Below are 18,902 nucleotides of genomic sequence, written 5' to 3'. Positions count from 1 at the left end.
CTAATTTTTGGAGTGTCACAGACCCAGTATATATACCAAAAAATGCCATTGAAGTGAAGGAAAACTTCAAAGAGTGGCTTTGAAGAGCACAGGTTCTCCTTTCAGCCCAGCCCTGTCTGCCAGGATCCCTGTGGGTACTTATTAGTCCTTTGTGTGAGGGCGGGCGACTGGTCTTTGAAGTGTAAGAGCGAATCCCTCCACTTTTCTGCCCAGGGAGACTCATTCAGTATGTAGATGAATGCAGGTGTGACCGAGTATCCTGTGTTTATGGCTGCCTGGCTGGAATGCACAAGGGGAGCTGTCAACCAGCACAAACTAGACGTGGATTGGAGACAAGCTGTAAGGGACAGATAGCAGTAAGTGCAGAGAAATGCCCACTTTCTAAAAGTGGCATTTCTACAATAGTAATATTAAATCCAACTTCACCAGTAAGCCGGATTTTCTATTACCATTCTGACCATACTCAACATGACAGGGCTACTCCTTTCAGATAAGAATCTACCACTGAATAGTGTATAAGGGCAGTTCTAATGCTGTCCAATGATAGGAGTGAGAAACAAATTTTGCTTGCATAGCACCCTGCCCTATGGGTTACCTAGGGCCCACCTTACAGGTGACTTATATGTAGAAAACAGGGAGTTTAAGGCTTAGCAAGTAGTTTTAAATTCCAAGTCGAAGTGGCAGCGAAACTGTCACACAGGCAAACCTGAGACATGGTTCTGGGGCTACTTATGTGGGTGGCACAATCAGTGCTGCAGACCCACTAGAAGCATTTAATTTACAGGCCCTGGGCACATGTAGTGCACTTTACTAGGGACTTACAAGTAAATTAAATATGCCAATTGGGTATGAGACAATGTAACCATGTTTTAGGGAGAGAGCACATGCACTTTAGCACTGGTTAGTAGTGGTAAAGTGGCCCGAGTCCTAAAGCCAACAAAAATTAGGTCAGAAAAAGAAGAGGAGGTAGGTAAAAGGTTTGGGGTGACCCTTCAGAGAGGGGCAATTTCCAACAGTAGGTATCCTGCAGTGGAAATGAACAGTTCTATCTTAGGGGAATTCCATGTATAGTTATAATCGCTGAATAGTTCCGCTCGCTTGCGGGGACCCCGGAGCGCTTTTTCCAATATGCCTTTCTTCAAGTCACTTAAGAATGTCATTATGCAGGCTAAAGGAAAGGCAGTGTACCTGGCTGCCTCAAAGAATACTTGTACTCTTCTTTGGCCAAGGAGAAGGTCCAGTACTCAGGGAGAAAATTCAGACGTTCTAGTACTTAGTACTGGTGAATATAAGCCCTTTTAAAGTGCTGCCTTCATGCATTCATCCATGGTGGTGGCTACCTCTCACTCGGACCTGCAGGGCCAGTACGTGGTGATCAACGGGCTGGTGGGAGGCTGCCCTATCAACATCCTTAGTGTTTATTCCCGCCCCTCTCCCCCTCCCAGAGCACTGCAGAGCTTTCTTATGACCCTTAGGGAGGTGGTGGCGGGGCTTCCCCCGGGACTGACTGTTTTGGGAGGAGACTTCAACTCAGTACTGAACCCAGAATTAGACATTATGGGGCCTTTGTCCTCGAGTCGGGCTGCCATAGCGTCCTGATGCTTAACTGGGTGGAGGGTCTCGGTCTCTGCGATGTCTGGTGGACGTGGCATCCCCGTTTGCGGCGGTACACCCACACATCGGCAGCGCACCACACTCACACCAGGATTGACCTCTTTCTTGTTCCGGCCCTTGACGTACCTTGGGTCCACGGGTGGAAATGCTCCTTCGTGGGGTCTCGGATCATGCGCTGCTCCTGCTACGACTGGATGACCGTGATGCGGGTCGACGCCTGATGTGGCATCTTAATGCGTGGCTTCTTCAGGATGGCAACTATGCTCATGCCATAGGAGAATGCCTGACAGAGTACTTCTCTGTAGGAAGTTGGCTCTGTATATACTATCTCAAAGTAAGAGATAGTGTGCACAGAGTCCAAGGGTTCCCCTTAGAGGTAAGATAGTGGCAAAATTAGATAATTCTAATGCTCTATTTTGTGGTAGTGTGGTCGAGCAGTAGGTTTATCATAGGGTAGTGTTAAGCATTTGTTGTACACACACAGGCAGTAAATGAGGAACACACACTCAAAGACTTACTCCTGGCCAATAGGTTTTTATATAGAAAAATACCTTTTCTTAATTTATTTTAAGAACCACAAGATTCAAGATTTGAAGTAAATACATGAAATGCAAGGTACTCCACACAGGTAAGTAAGGAACTTTGAAGTAGAGCAGTAACATACACAGTATTAGTTAAAATGGCAATAAGCTATTTTAAAAGTGGGCACAGTGCACAAATCTACAGTTCCTGGGGGAGGTAAGTATTGGTTAGTTTTTCAGGTAAGTAAGGCACTTAGAAGTTCAAGTTCCTGGGCATAGGCAGCCCACTGTTGGGGGTTCAAGGCAACCCCAAAGTCACCGCACCAGCAACACAGGGCCGGTCAGGTGTAGGGGTCAAAGGAGGGCCCAAAACACATAGGCGCCTGTGGAGAATAGGGGTGCTCCGGTTCAAGTCCGCCAACAGGTAGGTACCTGCGTCTTCGGAGGGCAGACCAGGGGGGTTTTGTAGAGCACTTCTTGTTTCAGTTTGCAGGAATCTGATTTCCTGTGTTCTGGGTTGCCCCTAAATACTAGATTTAGGGGGGTGTTTAGGTCAGGAGGGCAGTAGCCAATGGCTACTGTCCTGGAGGGTGGCTACACCCTCCTCTTTGTGCCTCCTCCCTGAGGGGAGGGGGACACATCCCTAATCCTACTGGGGGAATCCTCCCAACTTAAGATGGAGGATTTCTAAAGGCAGGGGGTCACCTCAGCTCAGGACCTTAGGGGCTGCCCTGCATGGTGGGGGACTCCTCCTTATTTTTCTCATCATCTACTCCAGCTTTCCTGTCAAAATTGGGGGCAGAGGCCGGAGGGGCGGGCATCTCCACTAGCTGGGATGCCCTGGGGTGCTGTAACACAAGGCATGAGCCTTCGAGGCTCACCTCCAGGTGTTACAGTTCCTGCAGGGGGAGGTGAGAAACACTTCCACCCAGTACAGACTTTGTTCCTGGCCACAGAGTGACCAAGGCACTCTCCCCATGTGGCCAGAAACTCGTTTGGTTGTTGCAGGCTGGCAGAAACTGGTCAGCCTGGCACTAGGAGTCAGACTGGTATTCAGGGGGTATCTCTAAGATGCCATCTGGGTGCATTTTACAATAAATCCCACACTTGCATCAGAGTGCATTTATTGTGCTGAGAAGCTTGATTGCAAACTCCCCAGATTTCAGTGTTGCCATTATGGAACTGTGGTGTTCCATGTTTGACAAACTCCCAGACCATATACTCTTTAGGGCTACCCTGCACTTACAATGTCTAAGGTTTTGCTTAGACACTGTAGGGGCATAGTGCTCATGCACATATGCCCTCATCTGTGGTATAGTGCATCCTGCCTTAAGGCTGTAAGTCCTGCTAGATGGGTGACTTACCTATGCCACAGGCAGTGTGAGGTGAGCATGGCACTCTGAGGGGAGTGCCATGTCGACTTAGTCATTTTATCCCCACCACTACATACAAGCTGTGAGGCAGTGTGCATGTGCTGAGTGAGGGGTCCCCAGGGTGGCATAAGACATGCTTCAGCCCTTAGAGACCTTCCCTAGCATCAGGGCCCTTGGTACCAGGGGTACCATTTACAAGGGACTTATCTGGGTGCCAGGGCTGTGCCAATTGTGGGAACAAAGGTACAGTTTAGGGAAAGAACCCTGGTGCTGGGGCCTGGTTAGCAGGGTCCCAGCACACTTTCAATCATACCTGGCATCAACAAAAGGCAAAAAGTCAGGGGGTAACCATGCCAAGGAGGCATTTCCTTACACAACTCCCCCCTGCCCCAAACGAAAGAGGATGAGACTAACCTTTCCCAAGAGAGTCTTCCTTTTCTAAGTGAAAGAACCTGGAAAGGCCATCAGCATTGGCATGGGCAGTCCCAGGTCTGTGTTCCACTACAAAGTCCATTCCTTGTAGGAATATGGACTACCTCAACAGTTTAGGGTTTTCTCCTTTCATTTGCATCAGCCATCTGAGAGGTCTGTGGTCAGTTTGAACTATGAAGTGAGTACCAAAAAGGTATGGTCTCAACTTCTTCAGTGACCAGACCACAGCAAAGCCCTCCCTCTCAATGGCACTCCACTGCTGCTCCCTGGGTAGTAACCTCCTGCTAATAAAAGCAACAGGCTAGTCAAGGCCATCATCATTTGTTTGCTACAGGACTGCTCCTATCCCATGCTCAGAGGCATCTGTCTGCACAGTTAACTGCTTAGGGTAATCTGGAGCTTTCAGAACTGGTGCTGTGCACATTGCTTGCTTCAGGGTGTCAAAGGCCTTTTCACAGTCCACGGTCCAGTTCACTTTCTTGGGCATTTTCTTGGAGGTCAGTTCTGTGAGGGGTGTCACTATTGATCCATAACCCTTCACAAACTTCCTATAGTATCCAGTCAAGCCAAGGAATGTCCTGACTTGAGTCTGGGTTTTTGGAGCTACCCAGTCCAGAACTGTCTGGATCTTGGGTTGGAGTGGCTGAACTTGGCCTCCACCTACAAGGTGACCCAAGTAAACCACATTATCCTGCCCTATCTGACATTGAGATGCCTTGATAGAGAGGCCTGCTGCTTGCAGGGCCTGCAAAACCTTATTCAGGTGGACCAGGTGATCCTGCCAGTTGGAGCTAAAGACAGCAATATCATCAAGATAAGCTACACTAAAGGACTCCAAGCCAGCAAGGACTTGATTCACCAACCTTTGGAAGGTGGCAGGGGCATTCTTTAAGCCAAAGAGCATCACAGTAACCTGGTAGTGCCCATCAGGTGTAGGGAATGCAGTTTTCTCTTTTGCTCCAGGTGCCATTTTTATTTGCCAGTGCCCTGCTGTTAAGTCAAAGGTACTTCAGTATTTGGCAGCACTTAATTTATCTATGAGCTCATGTGCCCTTGGAATGGGGTGAGCATCTCTCTTGGTGACAGTTAAGCCCTCTGTAGTCCACACAAAACCTCATCTCTCTCTTGCCATCTTTGGTGTGAGGTTTGGGGACCAAGACCACTGGGATAGCACAGGGACTGTCAGAATGCTCAATCACTCCCAACTCTAGCATCTTGTGGACTTCCACTTTGATGCTTTCTTTTACTTGATCAGACTGTCTGAATATTTTATTTTTGACAGGCATACTGTCTCTTGTGTCCACATCATGTGTACACAGGTGTGTCTGACCAGGGGTTAAAGAAAAGAGCTCAGCAAACTGCTGGAGGACTTGTCTGCAGTCAGCCTGCTGTTGCCCAGAGAGGGTGCCTGAATAGATCACTCCATCTACTGAGCCATCTTTATGGGTCAGTGGAGAGATCAGGGAGAGGTTCGCTCTCTGCTTCCTGGTCCTCATCTGTAACCATTAACATGTTTACATCTGCCTTATCATGAAAGTTTGAGGCGGTTCATATGGATCACCCTGCTAGTGCCTAGGTCCACCAGGTAGGTGACCCGACTCTTTTTCTCAAGAACTTGGTAAGGGCCACTCCACTTGTCCTGAAGTGCACTTGGAGCCACAGGCTCCAGAACCCAGACTTTCTGCCCTGGCTGAAACTCAACCATAGCAGCCTTTTGGTTATACCACATCTTCTGGAGCTGTTGGCTGGCCTCAAGGTTTTTGCTTGCCTTTTCCATGTACTCTGCCATCCTTGAACGTAGGCCTAGTACATAGTCCACCACATCTTGTTTAGACTCATGGCGATATCTCTCCCAGCCTTCTTTTACAAGTGCTAGTGGTCCCCTAACAGGATGGCCAAACAGAAACTCAAAGTGGGAAAACCCTACTCCCTTCTGTGGCACCTCTCTGTAGGTGAAAAGCAGACATGGCAAGAGGACATCCCATCTCCTTTTGAGTTTTTCAGGGAGGCCCATAATCATGCCCTTCAATGTCTTGTTAAATCTCTCAACAAGACCATTGGTTTGTGGATGGTATGGTGTGGTGAATTTGTAAGTCACCCCACACTCATTCCACGTGTTTCGGGTAAGCTGACATGAAGTTGGTACCTCTGTCAGAAACCACCTACTTAGGAAATCCCACTCTGGTAAATATACCAATGAGTGCTTTGGCTACTGCAGGGGCAGTAGTGGACCTAAGGGGAATTGCCTCAGGGTACCTAGTAGCATGATCCACTACTACTAGGATATATTGGTTCCCTGATGCTGTGGGAGGTTCCAGTGGACCCATTATGTCCACTCCCACTCTTCCAAAGTGGACCCCCACCACTGGAAGTGGAATGAAGGGGGCCTTTGGATGGCCACCTGTCTTACCACTGGCTTGACAGGTGACACAGGAGGTGCAAAACTCCTTTACCTTCTGGGACATATTGGGCCACTAGAAATGGTTGACTAATATCTCCCATGTCTTGGTTTGTCCCAAATGCCCAGCAAGGGGGATGTCATGGGCTAAGGTCAGAATGAACTCTCTAAACTCCTGAGGCACTACCACTCTCCTAGTGGTACCAGGTTTGGGATATTTTGCCTCAGTGTAAAGGAGTCCATCTTCCCAATAGACCCTGTGAGTTCCACTGACATTACCTTTTCTTGCTCAGCGGCTTGCTGTCTTAGGCCTTCAAGAGAGGGACAAGTTTCTTGCCCCTTACACAGCTGTTCCCTTGAGGGTCCCCCTGAGCCCAAGAGCTCAACCTGGTAAGGTCCCAGCACCATGGACTCAGTTCCCTCAGGGGATACAGCATCTTCCTGGAAAGAGAGGTTCTGTTTCTTTTGCTGTGTTGAAGCTGGTTCCCCAATCTTCTTTCCTTTTCTCTTGGAAGGCTGGGCCATTATTCCAGACTCCAACACTTCTATTTCACCCTGAGCCCTGCACTGTGCCCTTGTCTTGACACACACCAGTTCAGGGATACCCAGCATGGCTGCATCGGTCTTGAGTTCTACCTCAGCCCATGCTGAGGACTCCAGATAATTTCCTAGCAGACATTCTACTGGGATTGCAGAGGAGACTACCACCTGTTTCAGGCCAGTGACCCCTCCCCATTCTAAAGTTACCATTGCCATGGGATGGACTTTAGTTTGATTGTCAGCATTTGTGACTGGATCTGTCTGTCCAGTCAGGTACTGTCCTGGGGAAACAAGTTTGTCTGTCACCATAGTGACACTGGCACCTGTATCCCTCAGGGCTTCTAACCTAGTCCCATTAGTTAAGAGCAGCTGCCTGTATTTTTGCATGTTAGGCGGCCAGGCAGCTAGTGTGGCTAGGTCCACCCCACCCTCAGAGACTAATGTAGCTTCAGTGTGAACCCTGATTTGCTCTGGGCACACTGTTGATCCCACCTGGAGACTGGCTATTCCAGTGCTAACTGGAGTAGTATTTGTTGTGGGACTTTTCTTGGGACAGGCCTTGTCTCCAGTTTGGTGTCCATGCTGAGTACAGATGCGACACCAGGCCTTCTTCGGATCAAAGTTTTTACCCTTATACCCATTTGAGGACTGTGAAGAGGCTCTGGGCCCACCCTCCTGAGCAGGTTTTTGGGGCCCTGTAGAAGACTCTTTGCTTTTTCCCTTGGATGTCTCAACACTCTTCCCCTGGTGATACTTTGTGACCCCTTTCTTTTGGTCACCCCTGTGGAAGTCTTGGTCACCCTAATCTTGACCCAATGGTCTGCCTTCTTTCCCAATTCTTGGGGAGAAATTGGACCTAGGTCTACCAGATGCCGATGCAGTTTATCATTGAAACAATGACTTAACAGATGTTCTTTCATAAACAAGTTATATAGACCATCATAATCATTTACACCACTGCCAGGCATCCGACCATCTACTGTTTTGACTGAGAAGTCAACAAAATCACCCCAGGTCTGGCTCGAGGATTTTTGAGCCACCCTGATCCTAATCCTGTACTCCTCAATTGAGAATCCAAAGCCCTCAATCAGGGTAGTCTTCATGAGGTCATAGGCTTATGCATCTTTACCAGAGAGTTTGAGGAGTATATCCCTACACTTTCCAGTGAACATTTCACAAAGGAGCGCACCCCAGTGAGATCTGTTTACTTTTCTGGTTGCACAAGCCCTCTCAAAAGCTGTGAACCATTTGGTGATGTCATCACCATCTTCATATTTCGTTACAATTCCTTTGGGGATTTTTAGGATGTCAGTATCTTCTCTGACCCTATTTATGTTGCTGCCAACATTGATCGGAGCTAAACCCATCTCTTTTCTTTCCCTCTCTATGGCTAGGAGCTCTCTCTCCAAAACCAATCTTTTGGCCATCCTTGCTAACACGAGGTCATCTTCATTGGGGCTGCCCTCAATGCTCCCAGAGTTACAGGTCTCCCTGTGGAAGAACCAGTCTCTCTGACAATTACTTGTGGAGTCAGGGTTTGAGAGACCCTGTTCTCCCTAGATAGGACAAGAGGGAGGAAATCATCCTCCTGGTCACTACTTCCCCATCTGTAGGATTATCCTGCGCGTGGTCCTTTGCAAACTCTGCCAAACTCTGCCAAAAGCTCCTGGAGCTTTACTTTGGTAGGGTTAGACTCCGTCTTTATATTTTTTAGTTTGCAGAGTCCTTAACTCCTACATCCCTAGATGCAGGTAAGGGGTGAGGTTGAGTTCCACCACCATCTCATCTGTGCTAGACATTATTTCTCTAAAAGTTGGGATAACTTTTTAAGAATCTAAAAACTACTTCTAGAACTTAAATCCAAACTTTTACAAACTTTTAAACTCTGAAAGAAATGCTAACAGGGACTTACACAAGGCCTTAGCAGGACTTTTAAAACTTTAGAAAAATTGTTCAGATTGCAAAAATCAGTTTCTAATGACAATTTTTGGAATTTAGTTGTGTGATTAGGTATTGGCTGAGTAGTCCAGCAAATGCAAAGTCTTAGACCCCACCGCTGAGCCACCAATGTAGGAAGTTGGCTCTGTATATACTATCTCAAAGTAAGAGATAGTGTGCACAGAGTCCAAGGGTTCCCCTTAGAGGTAAGATAGTGGCAAAATTAGATCATTTTAATGCTCTATTTTGCGGTGTTGTGGTAGAGCAGTAGGCTTATCAGAGGGTAGTGTTAAGCATGTGTTATACACACAGGCAATACACGAGGAACACACACTCAATGACTTAACTCCAGGCCAATAGTCTTATATAGAAAAATATATTTTCTTTATTTATTTTAAGAACCACAAGGTTCAAGATTTGAAGTAAATACATAAAATGCAAGGTACTCCACACAGGTAAGTAAGGAACTTTGAATTAGAGCAGTAACATACACAGTTTAGTTAAAATGGCAATAAGCTATTTTAAAAGTTAGTTTTTCAGGTAAGTAAGGCACTTACAAGTTCAAGTTCCTGGGCATAGGCAGCCCTTTGGGGGTTCAAGGCTACCCCCAAAGTCGCCGCACCAGCAACACAGGGCTGGTCAGGTGCAGGGGTCAAAACACATAGGCGCCTATGGAGAATAGGGGTGCTCCGGTTCCAGTCTGCCAACAGGTAGGTCTTCAGAGGGCAGACCAGGGGGGGGTTTATAGAGCACTGGGGGGACACAAGTAGGCACACAAAACACACCCTCAGCGGCACAGGGGCGGCTGGGTGCAGTGTGCAAAGCAGGCATCAGTCTGTAATACAAATCAGTGGAGGGACCCAGGGGTCACTCTAGCGGTGCAGGCAGGGTACAGGGGGGGGCTTCTCAGGCCAGCCACCGACTGGGCTAGGCAGAGTGTCGCCTGAGGGTCACTCCTGCACTGGAGTTCGGTTCCTTCTGGGCCTGGGGGCTGCGGGTGCAGTGCTTGGTTCAGGCGTCGGGTTCCTTGTTACAGGCAGTCGCGGTCAGGGGGAGCCTCTAGATTCTATCTGCATGCGTCACTGTGGGGGTCCAGGGAGGTCGTCTCGGGTTACTCACGAGGTCGCAATCGCCTAGGCATCATCCCTGTAGTGTTGGTTGTCTGGAGCTCGAGCTGGGGAAATCGGGTGCAGAGGGTGAAGTCTCATGCTTCCGGCGGGAAGAGAGAGTTCTTTAAAAGTTGCTAGAAAGTTGAAAACATTTTGCTGTTGGTGAACAGTGCTGCTGTTCTCTGGAGTTTCTTGGTCCTTCAGGTTTCAGGGCAGTCCTCTGAGGCTTCAGAGGTAGCTGGTCTCTGTCGGATGCATTGCTGTGCAGTTTTCTTTGAGTCAGGAGACAGGCCAGTAGGGCTGGGGCCAAAGCAGTTGTCGTCTCTGCAGGGCTTTCAGGTCAGCAGTCCTTTTTGTTTCAGGTTGCAGAAATCTGATTTCTTGGGTTCTGGGTTGCCCCTAAATACTAGATTTAGGGGTGTGTTTAGGTCAGGAGGACAGTAGCCAATGGCTACTGTCCTGGAGGGTGGCTACATGCTCTTTGTGCCTCCTCCCTGAGGGGAGGGGGACACATCACTAATCCTACTGGGGGAATCCTCCAAACTTAAGATGGAGGATTTCTAAAGGCAGGGGTCCCCTCAGCTCAGAACACCTTAGGGGCTGTCCTGACTGGTGGGTGACTCCTCTATGTTTTTCTCATTATCTTTGCCAGCCTTGCCGGCAAAAGTGGGGGCAGTGGCCGGAGGGGCGGGCATCTTCACTAGCTGGGAAGCCCTGGGGTGCTGTAACAAAAGGCATGAGCCTTTTAAGGCTCACCGCCAGGTGTTACAGTTCTTGCAGGGGGAGGTGAGAAGCACCTCCACCAAGTAAAGGTTTTGTTCCTGGCCACAGAGTGACAAAGGCACTCTCCTCATGTGGCCAGAAACTCGTCTGGTTGTGGCAGGCTGGCAGAAACTGGACAGCCTAGCACTAGGAGTCGGACTGGTATTCAGGGGGCATCTCTAAGATGCCCTCTGGGTGCATTTTACAGTACATCCCACACTGGCATCAGTGTGCCTTTATTGTGCTGAGAAGTTTGATAGCAAACTTCCCAGATTTCAGTGTAGCCATTATGGAACTGTGGAGTTTGTGTTTGACAAACTCCCAGACCCTATACTCTTTAGGGCTACCCTGCACTTACAATGTCTAAGGCTGGCAGTGTGAGGTGAGCATGGCACTCTGAGGGGAGTGCCATGTCAACTTAGTCATTTTATCCCCCCCAGCACACACAAGCTGTTAGGCAGTGTCCATGTGCTGAGTGAGGGGTCCCTAGGGTGGCATAAGACATGCTGCAGCCCTTAGAGACCTTCCCTGGCATCAGGACCCTTGGTACCAGGGGTGCCATTTACAGGGGACTTATCTGGGTGCCAGGGCTGTGCCAATTGTGGGAACAAAGGTACAGTTTAGGGAAAGAACACTGGTGCTGGTGCCTGAATAGCAGGGTTCCAGCACACTTTAAATCATAACTGGCATCAGCAAAAAGTCAGGGGGTAACGATGCCAAGGAGGCATTTCCCTACATTCTCGATTAACATTGGTTCGGTTTCGTCCCCAGGTACACTTTGGGCTGCCAGTAAGGCTACCCTTCGGGGGCACGCCAAATACCTTCTTTGTGTGAGGGAGAGGGCGCATAGTCGGGTGGTGTCAGTGTTGGAGGCCCAATCGGTGCGCCTGGAGGGCAGACTCGCAGAGGCGAACAGTGAAGTAATCACAAGACGGCTCATCCTGACGCGGCAGGATATTAGGCACGCTACTCCTGAGATGGCAACGCATATGTGGCAGGCTTCTGTGGCCGGGTTTATGGGTGGGGAGACAAATACGGCAAGCTTCTGCACTGGCTGGCAACTGGCCCGATGGCGGGGAGGATTGTTCTGGAGATCACTGGTGAGTCGGGGGTGGTTTCCAGGTCTCTTTGCGAGATTGTACAGACCTTTGCCACCTATTATGCAAAATGATATGAGGAGCTCCCCAGACCTCTGGCGGAGAAGGATGACCCTCTACTGTGAGGTGTCCTTTCTGAAGATTTGGGTGGCCGACAGACGGGACTTGGACGAGCCGATGGGAGTTGAGGAAATTGGAGCCGCTATCTCCGAGTTAGCGGCGGGTAAGACTCCAGGTCCTGATGGTTTTCCGGCTGAGCTCTATAGTAAGTTTTGAGATGTGCTCGCCCCGCACTTACTAGCTATATTTGAGGAGGCAGAAAGGACTGGGGTTTCCCGCCGGGGCTTGACCAGGCAACTATTGTAGTAATTCCCAAGGCGAACCCTCCATCGTGGAGCTGCTCGGAGTATCGACTCATCTCACTTCTTAGCACAGAGATTAAGATTTTTTTGTACAGTACTGGCAGCCAGGTTGCGAAAAGTGTTGCCCTCACTAATACACTCAGACCAGTGTGGTTTTATGCTGAGTAGGAGTACTAGGCATTTTATCAGACGGCTGCACGTAGCTCTGGCTAACCGGGCCCGGGCCCTCTTGGTCCCCCCCCTCCAAACCCCCCCCCCCCCAGCACTCCTTCTCTTGGATTTCACGTTTGATACAGTGGATTGGTCCTATCTCCGGAGAGTGTTGGAGAGGGTCGGGTTTAGCCCACGATTTTGGGCACTGGTCAGGCTCCTCTACTGTAACCCTACAGCCCGAGTGCAGGTGAATGGGGTGGTGTCGGAGTTGTTCCCCATCCGGAGGGGGACTCGTCAGGGCTGCCCTCTCTCTGCTTTTATTCGCACTGGCGATGGAGTTGTTGGCAAAGCTGATAAGGGAGGATCCCTTGGTTGAGGGGTGGGCCTGGCCCACTGGGCAGGAAGATCGCATTGAGCTGTACGCGGATGATGTACTGGTGTTTTTAGCAAACCAAGCAAGTAGCGGGCCGCGGGTGTTACAGCTCATAGGCCTGTTTGCGGATGCGTCGGGTCTGGTAGTAAATCCCGGTAAGTCTCTCCTGGTCCCACTGAGCCCAGCCGGGGATAGCTATGATTGGCAGCAGGATATTCCCCTCCGCCGTAATAGCTTCCGGTACCTTGGGATACATGTGGCACTCTTGTCGGAGTTGGCGTGGTCCCTCAATGTGACACCCTTGACTCTCCATCGCTGGCGGTCGCCCCCCCCACATATCCACATTCTGGGCCGAATTGCGCTGTATAAAATGATAGTGCTTCCCAGGCTCCTCTACGTGCTTCAAAATTTTCCACCCCAAATTCCCCGGAAGTGGTTTAGCGAGATGGAGGCGATGCCGCAGCAGTTCTTATGGCATGGATCGCGCCCTCGACTATCGCTCCTCACGTGTCAAGGGGATGTTTATAAGGGGGGATTGGGAATGTCCAACCTCTATCTATACTACTCAGCTGTGCACTTATTGGTCATCCACGACTGGTTGGGAGGGGGCTGGTCGGATCCTGGGTATCAGCTAGAACTCTTGACCATGGGCTTCCCTAGCTTGCCTGGGAGGTTGTACGGTGACCCCCTGCCGTGTAATGTTCCAGATGTGACTCGGTGGTGTTGGTGGGGTGGAGGGCTGCACAGCGAACTACTGGGTGGTGACGCCGCCTTACCCAGCAGACGCCGCTGTGGCAGTGCCGGTGGCTGGGGGAGGCCTCAGCGCTTCGGGGATTCCACAAATGGGACCTTATAGGTATCTCCCAGCTGGGTGATGTCTGGACCGGCTCCTGCATGAGATAGTTTCAGGAGATCCAGGAGCAATTTGAGCTGCATAAGTCCCAATTTCACAAGTTTCTGCAGCTTAGGCACACCTTGCAGGTGCATATTCAGAATGGGACAGAACTCCCGGAATTCAGCCCCATAGAGGCCAAAATTATGATGGGCGCTCTAGGCAGAGGAGGAGTGTCCCGCATCTACCGCTCATTAGTCCGTAACACCACCCAGACACTTGACAAGCTCTGAGAGCGATGGGAGCAGTGGGTGGGCCCGATCGATGATAGAGACTGGAGGGAAGCGTTGATGGCTCTGCGGTCTCTAATATGACCTCCCGCCTCCGAGTGGTGCAGGTATACTTTCTTCACGCAGCATACCTCACACCTGACCGGTTGTATAGAGTGGGCCTGCGGCCCCAAACGAACTGTCCTCGTTGTGCAAGCCCCAACGCAGACTTCTTTCATATGGTATGGACTTGCCCCCATAAAACCTGTTATTGGAGGGCGGTACTCGGAGAGTTTTAGAGAGTTATACAGGTGGAAGTTGAAGTGGCTCCGCTGCTGGCTTTCCTGGAAGTGCTTGACAGGGTGGGTTCCAGCAGAGCTCAGCGGACATTTGTGGGGGTGGCCTGTCTGGTGGCCAAAAGAGACATTGCAGCGAACTGGAAGACCAAGGCCGCTCCCACTGTCGTAAAATGGCGTCGTGGTGGACTGGTGTGCACAGCAGGAGAAGGTAGTCTGCGAAGTACGAGGGCGCCCAGCCAAATACACAAAGGTATGGGTGAGTTGGTATGGGGCAAGAAAGCTGGTTTCACCGTAAGGGGATGTGTGCAAACTGACAAATGGGGCAGTGGTTCTTGTGTGTGCATTAGTGTATCATGCGTTGGATCTATATGGTGTACTACTTTACCTGTGCTGATTGTACCAGTGACCCATTGGACTGTTAAGCCGTTTCACATAAAACTAATAAAAATGGTTTATAAAAAAAAAAAAGTGTATATAATTAAAGTGGCTAAATGTACAATTGAACATTTTAAAATGTGCTGCAAATGTCAAGGAATTTGAAATTGGAAGCTAAAAACTAAATTAGTATCCTCAGATTTGATTTGTGGAAGCAGTGCATCAAACAGAAAATAGTATGAACGATGTGTGGCTTCAATTGAATTCAGAAATGCTCCACCCTTCCTATTAATTTTTTTTTTTTTTTAGTTTTTACTGATATTTCCTTGCAAATTAAATAAAAGGTGTCATCCTTTCTGTATGTTTGAATGCTTGTTTCTGTATTTTGTGTATATTGTTTTGCATTTCAAATCATCAACAATGTTTGGTCAGGGTCCCCATCTTCCAGTAATGACTCAGTGGGGGGGTTCCCCGGACTCCAGTAATGATTCAGTCAGCGTCCCCGGGATCCAGTAATTATAAATTGGGGTCCTCAGAATTCATAAGGTTGGGAACCACTGAATGAAATGATCTAGTGTTGATGAACAATCGCACCTTTCACTCTCTGCAGTGGTGGAACAAAACCAGTCTCGTGAACCTTTCTAGACCTTGTTCTTCAAATCATTCTAACAACGGACGCTTCTCAGACGGGATGGGGTGCTCACCTAAAGAACCTTACAATACAGGGTCTTTATCACACACACAAAACTATACACATGAATTACTTAGAGCTGCTAGTAGTTCATCTAGCACTTGTGATGCATATAACCAACAAAGTAGTTCTCATTCGCACAGACAACATGACAACCATGTTTTATCTGCAAAAACAGGGGTGAGGGGGGACACTCATTATAGTTGTCTCGCCTTGCACAGACAATTTGGCACTAGATGATCCACCACAAAATTCACCTGTTAGCAGAGTACCTCCCAAGTTCATGTAATAATTTTGTGGACCTTTTCAGCAGGATGCAGCAACTAATCCACAAGTGGGAACTCCACCCCAGAGTCTTACAACCCTACTTCCAAAAGTGGGGTTTTCCAGAAATGGATTTCTGCGCAACAAAAGAAAACACAAAATCCCCAACCTCCAGTTACCACACCCTCAGTCCAAGGGTAATGTCCTATGGATCAGCTGGTCAGGGATATTTTCTTACGCTTTTCCACCTCTCCCTCTCCTTCTCTTTGTGGTTTGGAAGTTCAGACAGACCTCCCTCGCACTGATTCTAGTAGCACCCACATGGGCAAGGCAACTGTGTTACACCACTCTGTTGGGCCGATGGCTGGTGCCACATGAGAAGCTTCCTCTAGACCCGAACCTTCTCACTCAGAACCATGGTCAAATCAGGCACCTAAACCAAAAGCAATTTGGCTCCTGAAGTCTTAGCATTTGGGCATGTAAATCTACCTCAGGAATGTATGGACATTCTCAAAGAAGCACGCAAATCCACCAATAGGGCATGCTATGCTGCAAAGTGGAAACGCTTTGTTCACTACTTCATTTCTAACAACTGGGATCCTTTTCAGGTGTCAGTACAACATATTATCTTTTGCCTTCTTCATTTACCGAAATCAAACCTAGCATATACCTTTATTAGAGTACATTTAGCAGCCATAGCTGCTTACCTTCAGAATAGACAACTCTTTGATTTTTAAAATTCCTGTCATCAAAGCTTTCAGGTTACACCTCCAAGATCGCTTCCAATGCCCTCTTGGAACCTTAACATAGTACTCACTAGACTCATGGACCCACCTTTTGAGCCACTTCATTCATGCCCAGTGCAATTTCTGTTGTGGAAGGTGGCATTTTCAGTTGCTATCACTTCACTAAGACGTGTAAGTGAACTCCAGGCATTAACATTACAAGAACCTTTTTTCCAGCTGCACAAATAAAAATTGGTTCTTCGTACAAATCCAAAATTCCTACCAAACGTAGTAGCACACTTTCATCTCAATCAAACCATTGAGTTGCCAGTTTTCTTCCCAAAACCCTAAACAGTTGCTGAAAGGGCTTTCCACACGCTAGATGTTATAAGAATGCTTATGTTCTACATGATAGAACTAAAGATTTTAGAAAGACAAAACAGCTTTTTGTGGCTTTTTTAAGCTACATATAGCAAGGTGGGTTGTTAAATATATCCAAATCTGCTATGCAAAAGCAAAAATATCATTACCTATTACTCCTAGAGCACATTCAGCAAGTACGAAGGGTGCATCTATGGCATTTTTAGGTAATATACCTATAACTGACATTTGTAAGGTAGCTACATGGTCTATACCACACACTTTTACCAAACCCTATTGTGTGGATGGTCTAGCATGACACTGTAGGTCAAGCAGTGCTGCATACTTTTTCAAACCACTGTAACATCCACTACCTAGCCACCACTTCTTTGGAGGCACTGCTTTACAGCCTATACAGAGCATGTGTATCTACAGTCACACATGCCATCAAATGGAAAATGTTAGTTGCCCAGTAAGCATCTGTTTGTGGCATGTAGTGCTGTAGATTCACATGCGCCCACCTGACTTCCTGGACATCTGTGGATGTTAGTCCCTTTATTTTCTTTATCATGCATGGTCATTATATTATAATAATGTTCTACACCACACTCCATTGATCACCAACTTGCAGAAAAAACATATGAAGATTGAGTCAACGACCATGTGCATTACAAACGAGGGGAGGAGTCTTCACACCTTGTGACTTCAAAGACTTTTCAAACAAAAACAACTTTCAACCTTCCGGACCCGATACTAGATGGTGGAAGTATGCAGAGCATGTGAATCTACAGCACTACATACCACAAATAGATGCTTACTGGGCAAGTAACATTTTCAATTTGTCGCATCACATTTCCCTGTTGGGCTTACAGTGATTGAGACAGTGAGCAATGGTGTGACCAAAAAGGTGATCTCCAAACTCAATATGCGTGTTTTTGTATGTTAATATCCATTGGTTATTATGCACAACTTTTTGCAACTGCTGATGCCAAGAGACAGCAGCATAGAAAATAAGAGAATCTATAAAAGCTAACACTTTGTAATGCTAGTATTAGGTGTAAGGTACTTACTCATGCTACATGATGTTGAACTTGATGCCTAACTAATGCTTGAATACTGCGCATGCTCTGCCGTGGAGAACAACCTTCAAACTGAAATTGACTTGGTTACACTGACTGTGCATGGAATGTAGTCTAGGTTGCAAATTGTGTTTTTCACTTTTTACTTTCTTCCAACAGGCGCGTGGTTGACGGCAGTAAAGAAACATGGGAGAGCAACCACACCTACTGGGAGTTAAGAAAGCAACCAGGCTTTGCGAAATTAGACTGCGCTGTTCTGTGGTAGCAGCGGTCAATGAAGGAATGCAGCATTATGGGCAACCATTGATCCACCATCCCTGCTGCCTGAGGTGAACAAGCAGTTAACTGTGACATGAACATGGAGCCCATCATCTGTGACCAACAGTGCCCTTCAGACCCTGAGCTGTGACAGCAGGAGGATTTGCAAAGTGGAGTATAGCCAAAGGTCCACAAACACTCTCCTCTTCAAACTATATAATCTTATGCCATGGAAGGAACTGCAATGTGCAGTATCAATAAATGTCACTCACTATGCTGGTGCTCCAACTGTAGTGTGACAGGTGTGACCACAGGAAAGCAGTGTGGAATGGGGATCAGTGTCCCCAGCAGCCACTGACCTTTGAAACCTGAGCAGTAATGATGAAAGGAACTGTGATTTAGAGAAAGGCGTCAATACACCTGTCTCCCACAAAGAACTGCACAATCTGAGGCCATGGGAATAACTGTTACATAATGTGTGACCTACTCTATCACATGTGCTTCCTCTTAAACTCAAAAGCAAAGGTAACGTGAATCATGTGTGGGGCCAGCTGACCCTACCATATTGGAGGACTTCTCCCAAATCTTTAAGGAAGGGCCCATTTATTGCCCCATTGTGTTCTCCGGCAAGGCTGTATGATCCCAGCCCATGTGCCTCCCACAGTCCAGTAGTCCCAGTGTAGTCCTAATTTTCGCACTTACATCTGCAGGATTTGTTCAGACAAAAACATGACCTGCAAAACATTTCCAGCGATGATGGTATGAAGAAGCAAAGACCTGCCATGCATGCTTGTAAAAATCATGGATTGTAAAGGGGCAGGTCGTGCTAAAGCCCCAGGGACCAAAACCTGGCACAGGTCCTGTACTCCGGATCAAAAAGGACTTGGGCCCAAACTGTAATAATGAACCAAATATAGTCAAAGGAGTAAAATATTAGCACGCACTGGAGCACGTTCTTGCCCGGTGTAGGTGACAGCATGGGTGGGTTGGTGAGCATTAGACAGTAGACACAGGTGTGTCTGCAAGGCTGCTATTTGACCAAAGTGCCATTCCCACAGAACCGTACCAGGAAGCAACC

At 48.1% G+C, this 18,902-nt stretch overlaps 1 protein-coding gene across 2 annotated transcripts in view; it reads left to right on the top strand.

The window, feature by feature from the left end:
• The window catches only part of OSBPL7 (oxysterol binding protein like 7), a 223,334-nt gene extending 205,234 nt beyond the window's left edge, over nucleotides 1-18,100 (top strand). The window contains exon 24 of one of the 2 annotated variants that reach the window (XM_069237506.1): nucleotides 17,726-18,100. In XM_069237506.1, coding sequence (XP_069093607.1) covers nucleotides 17,726-17,831 — 106 coding nt within the window. In that variant the 3' untranslated portion in view covers nucleotides 17,832-18,100. The remainder of the gene's footprint in view (nucleotides 1-17,725) is intronic. The other variant, XM_069237507.1, reaches the window with a different exon arrangement.
• Nucleotides 18,101-18,902: the final 802 nt, after the last annotated feature.

This window comes from Pleurodeles waltl, chromosome 6 (genome assembly GCF_031143425.1).
Source record: "Pleurodeles waltl isolate 20211129_DDA chromosome 6, aPleWal1.hap1.20221129, whole genome shotgun sequence".
Taxonomy (NCBI): Eukaryota; Metazoa; Chordata; class Amphibia; order Caudata; family Salamandridae; genus Pleurodeles; species Pleurodeles waltl.
The sequence above is the reverse complement of the archived record's forward strand: the minus strand, read 5'-3'. Positions and strand labels throughout refer to the sequence as shown.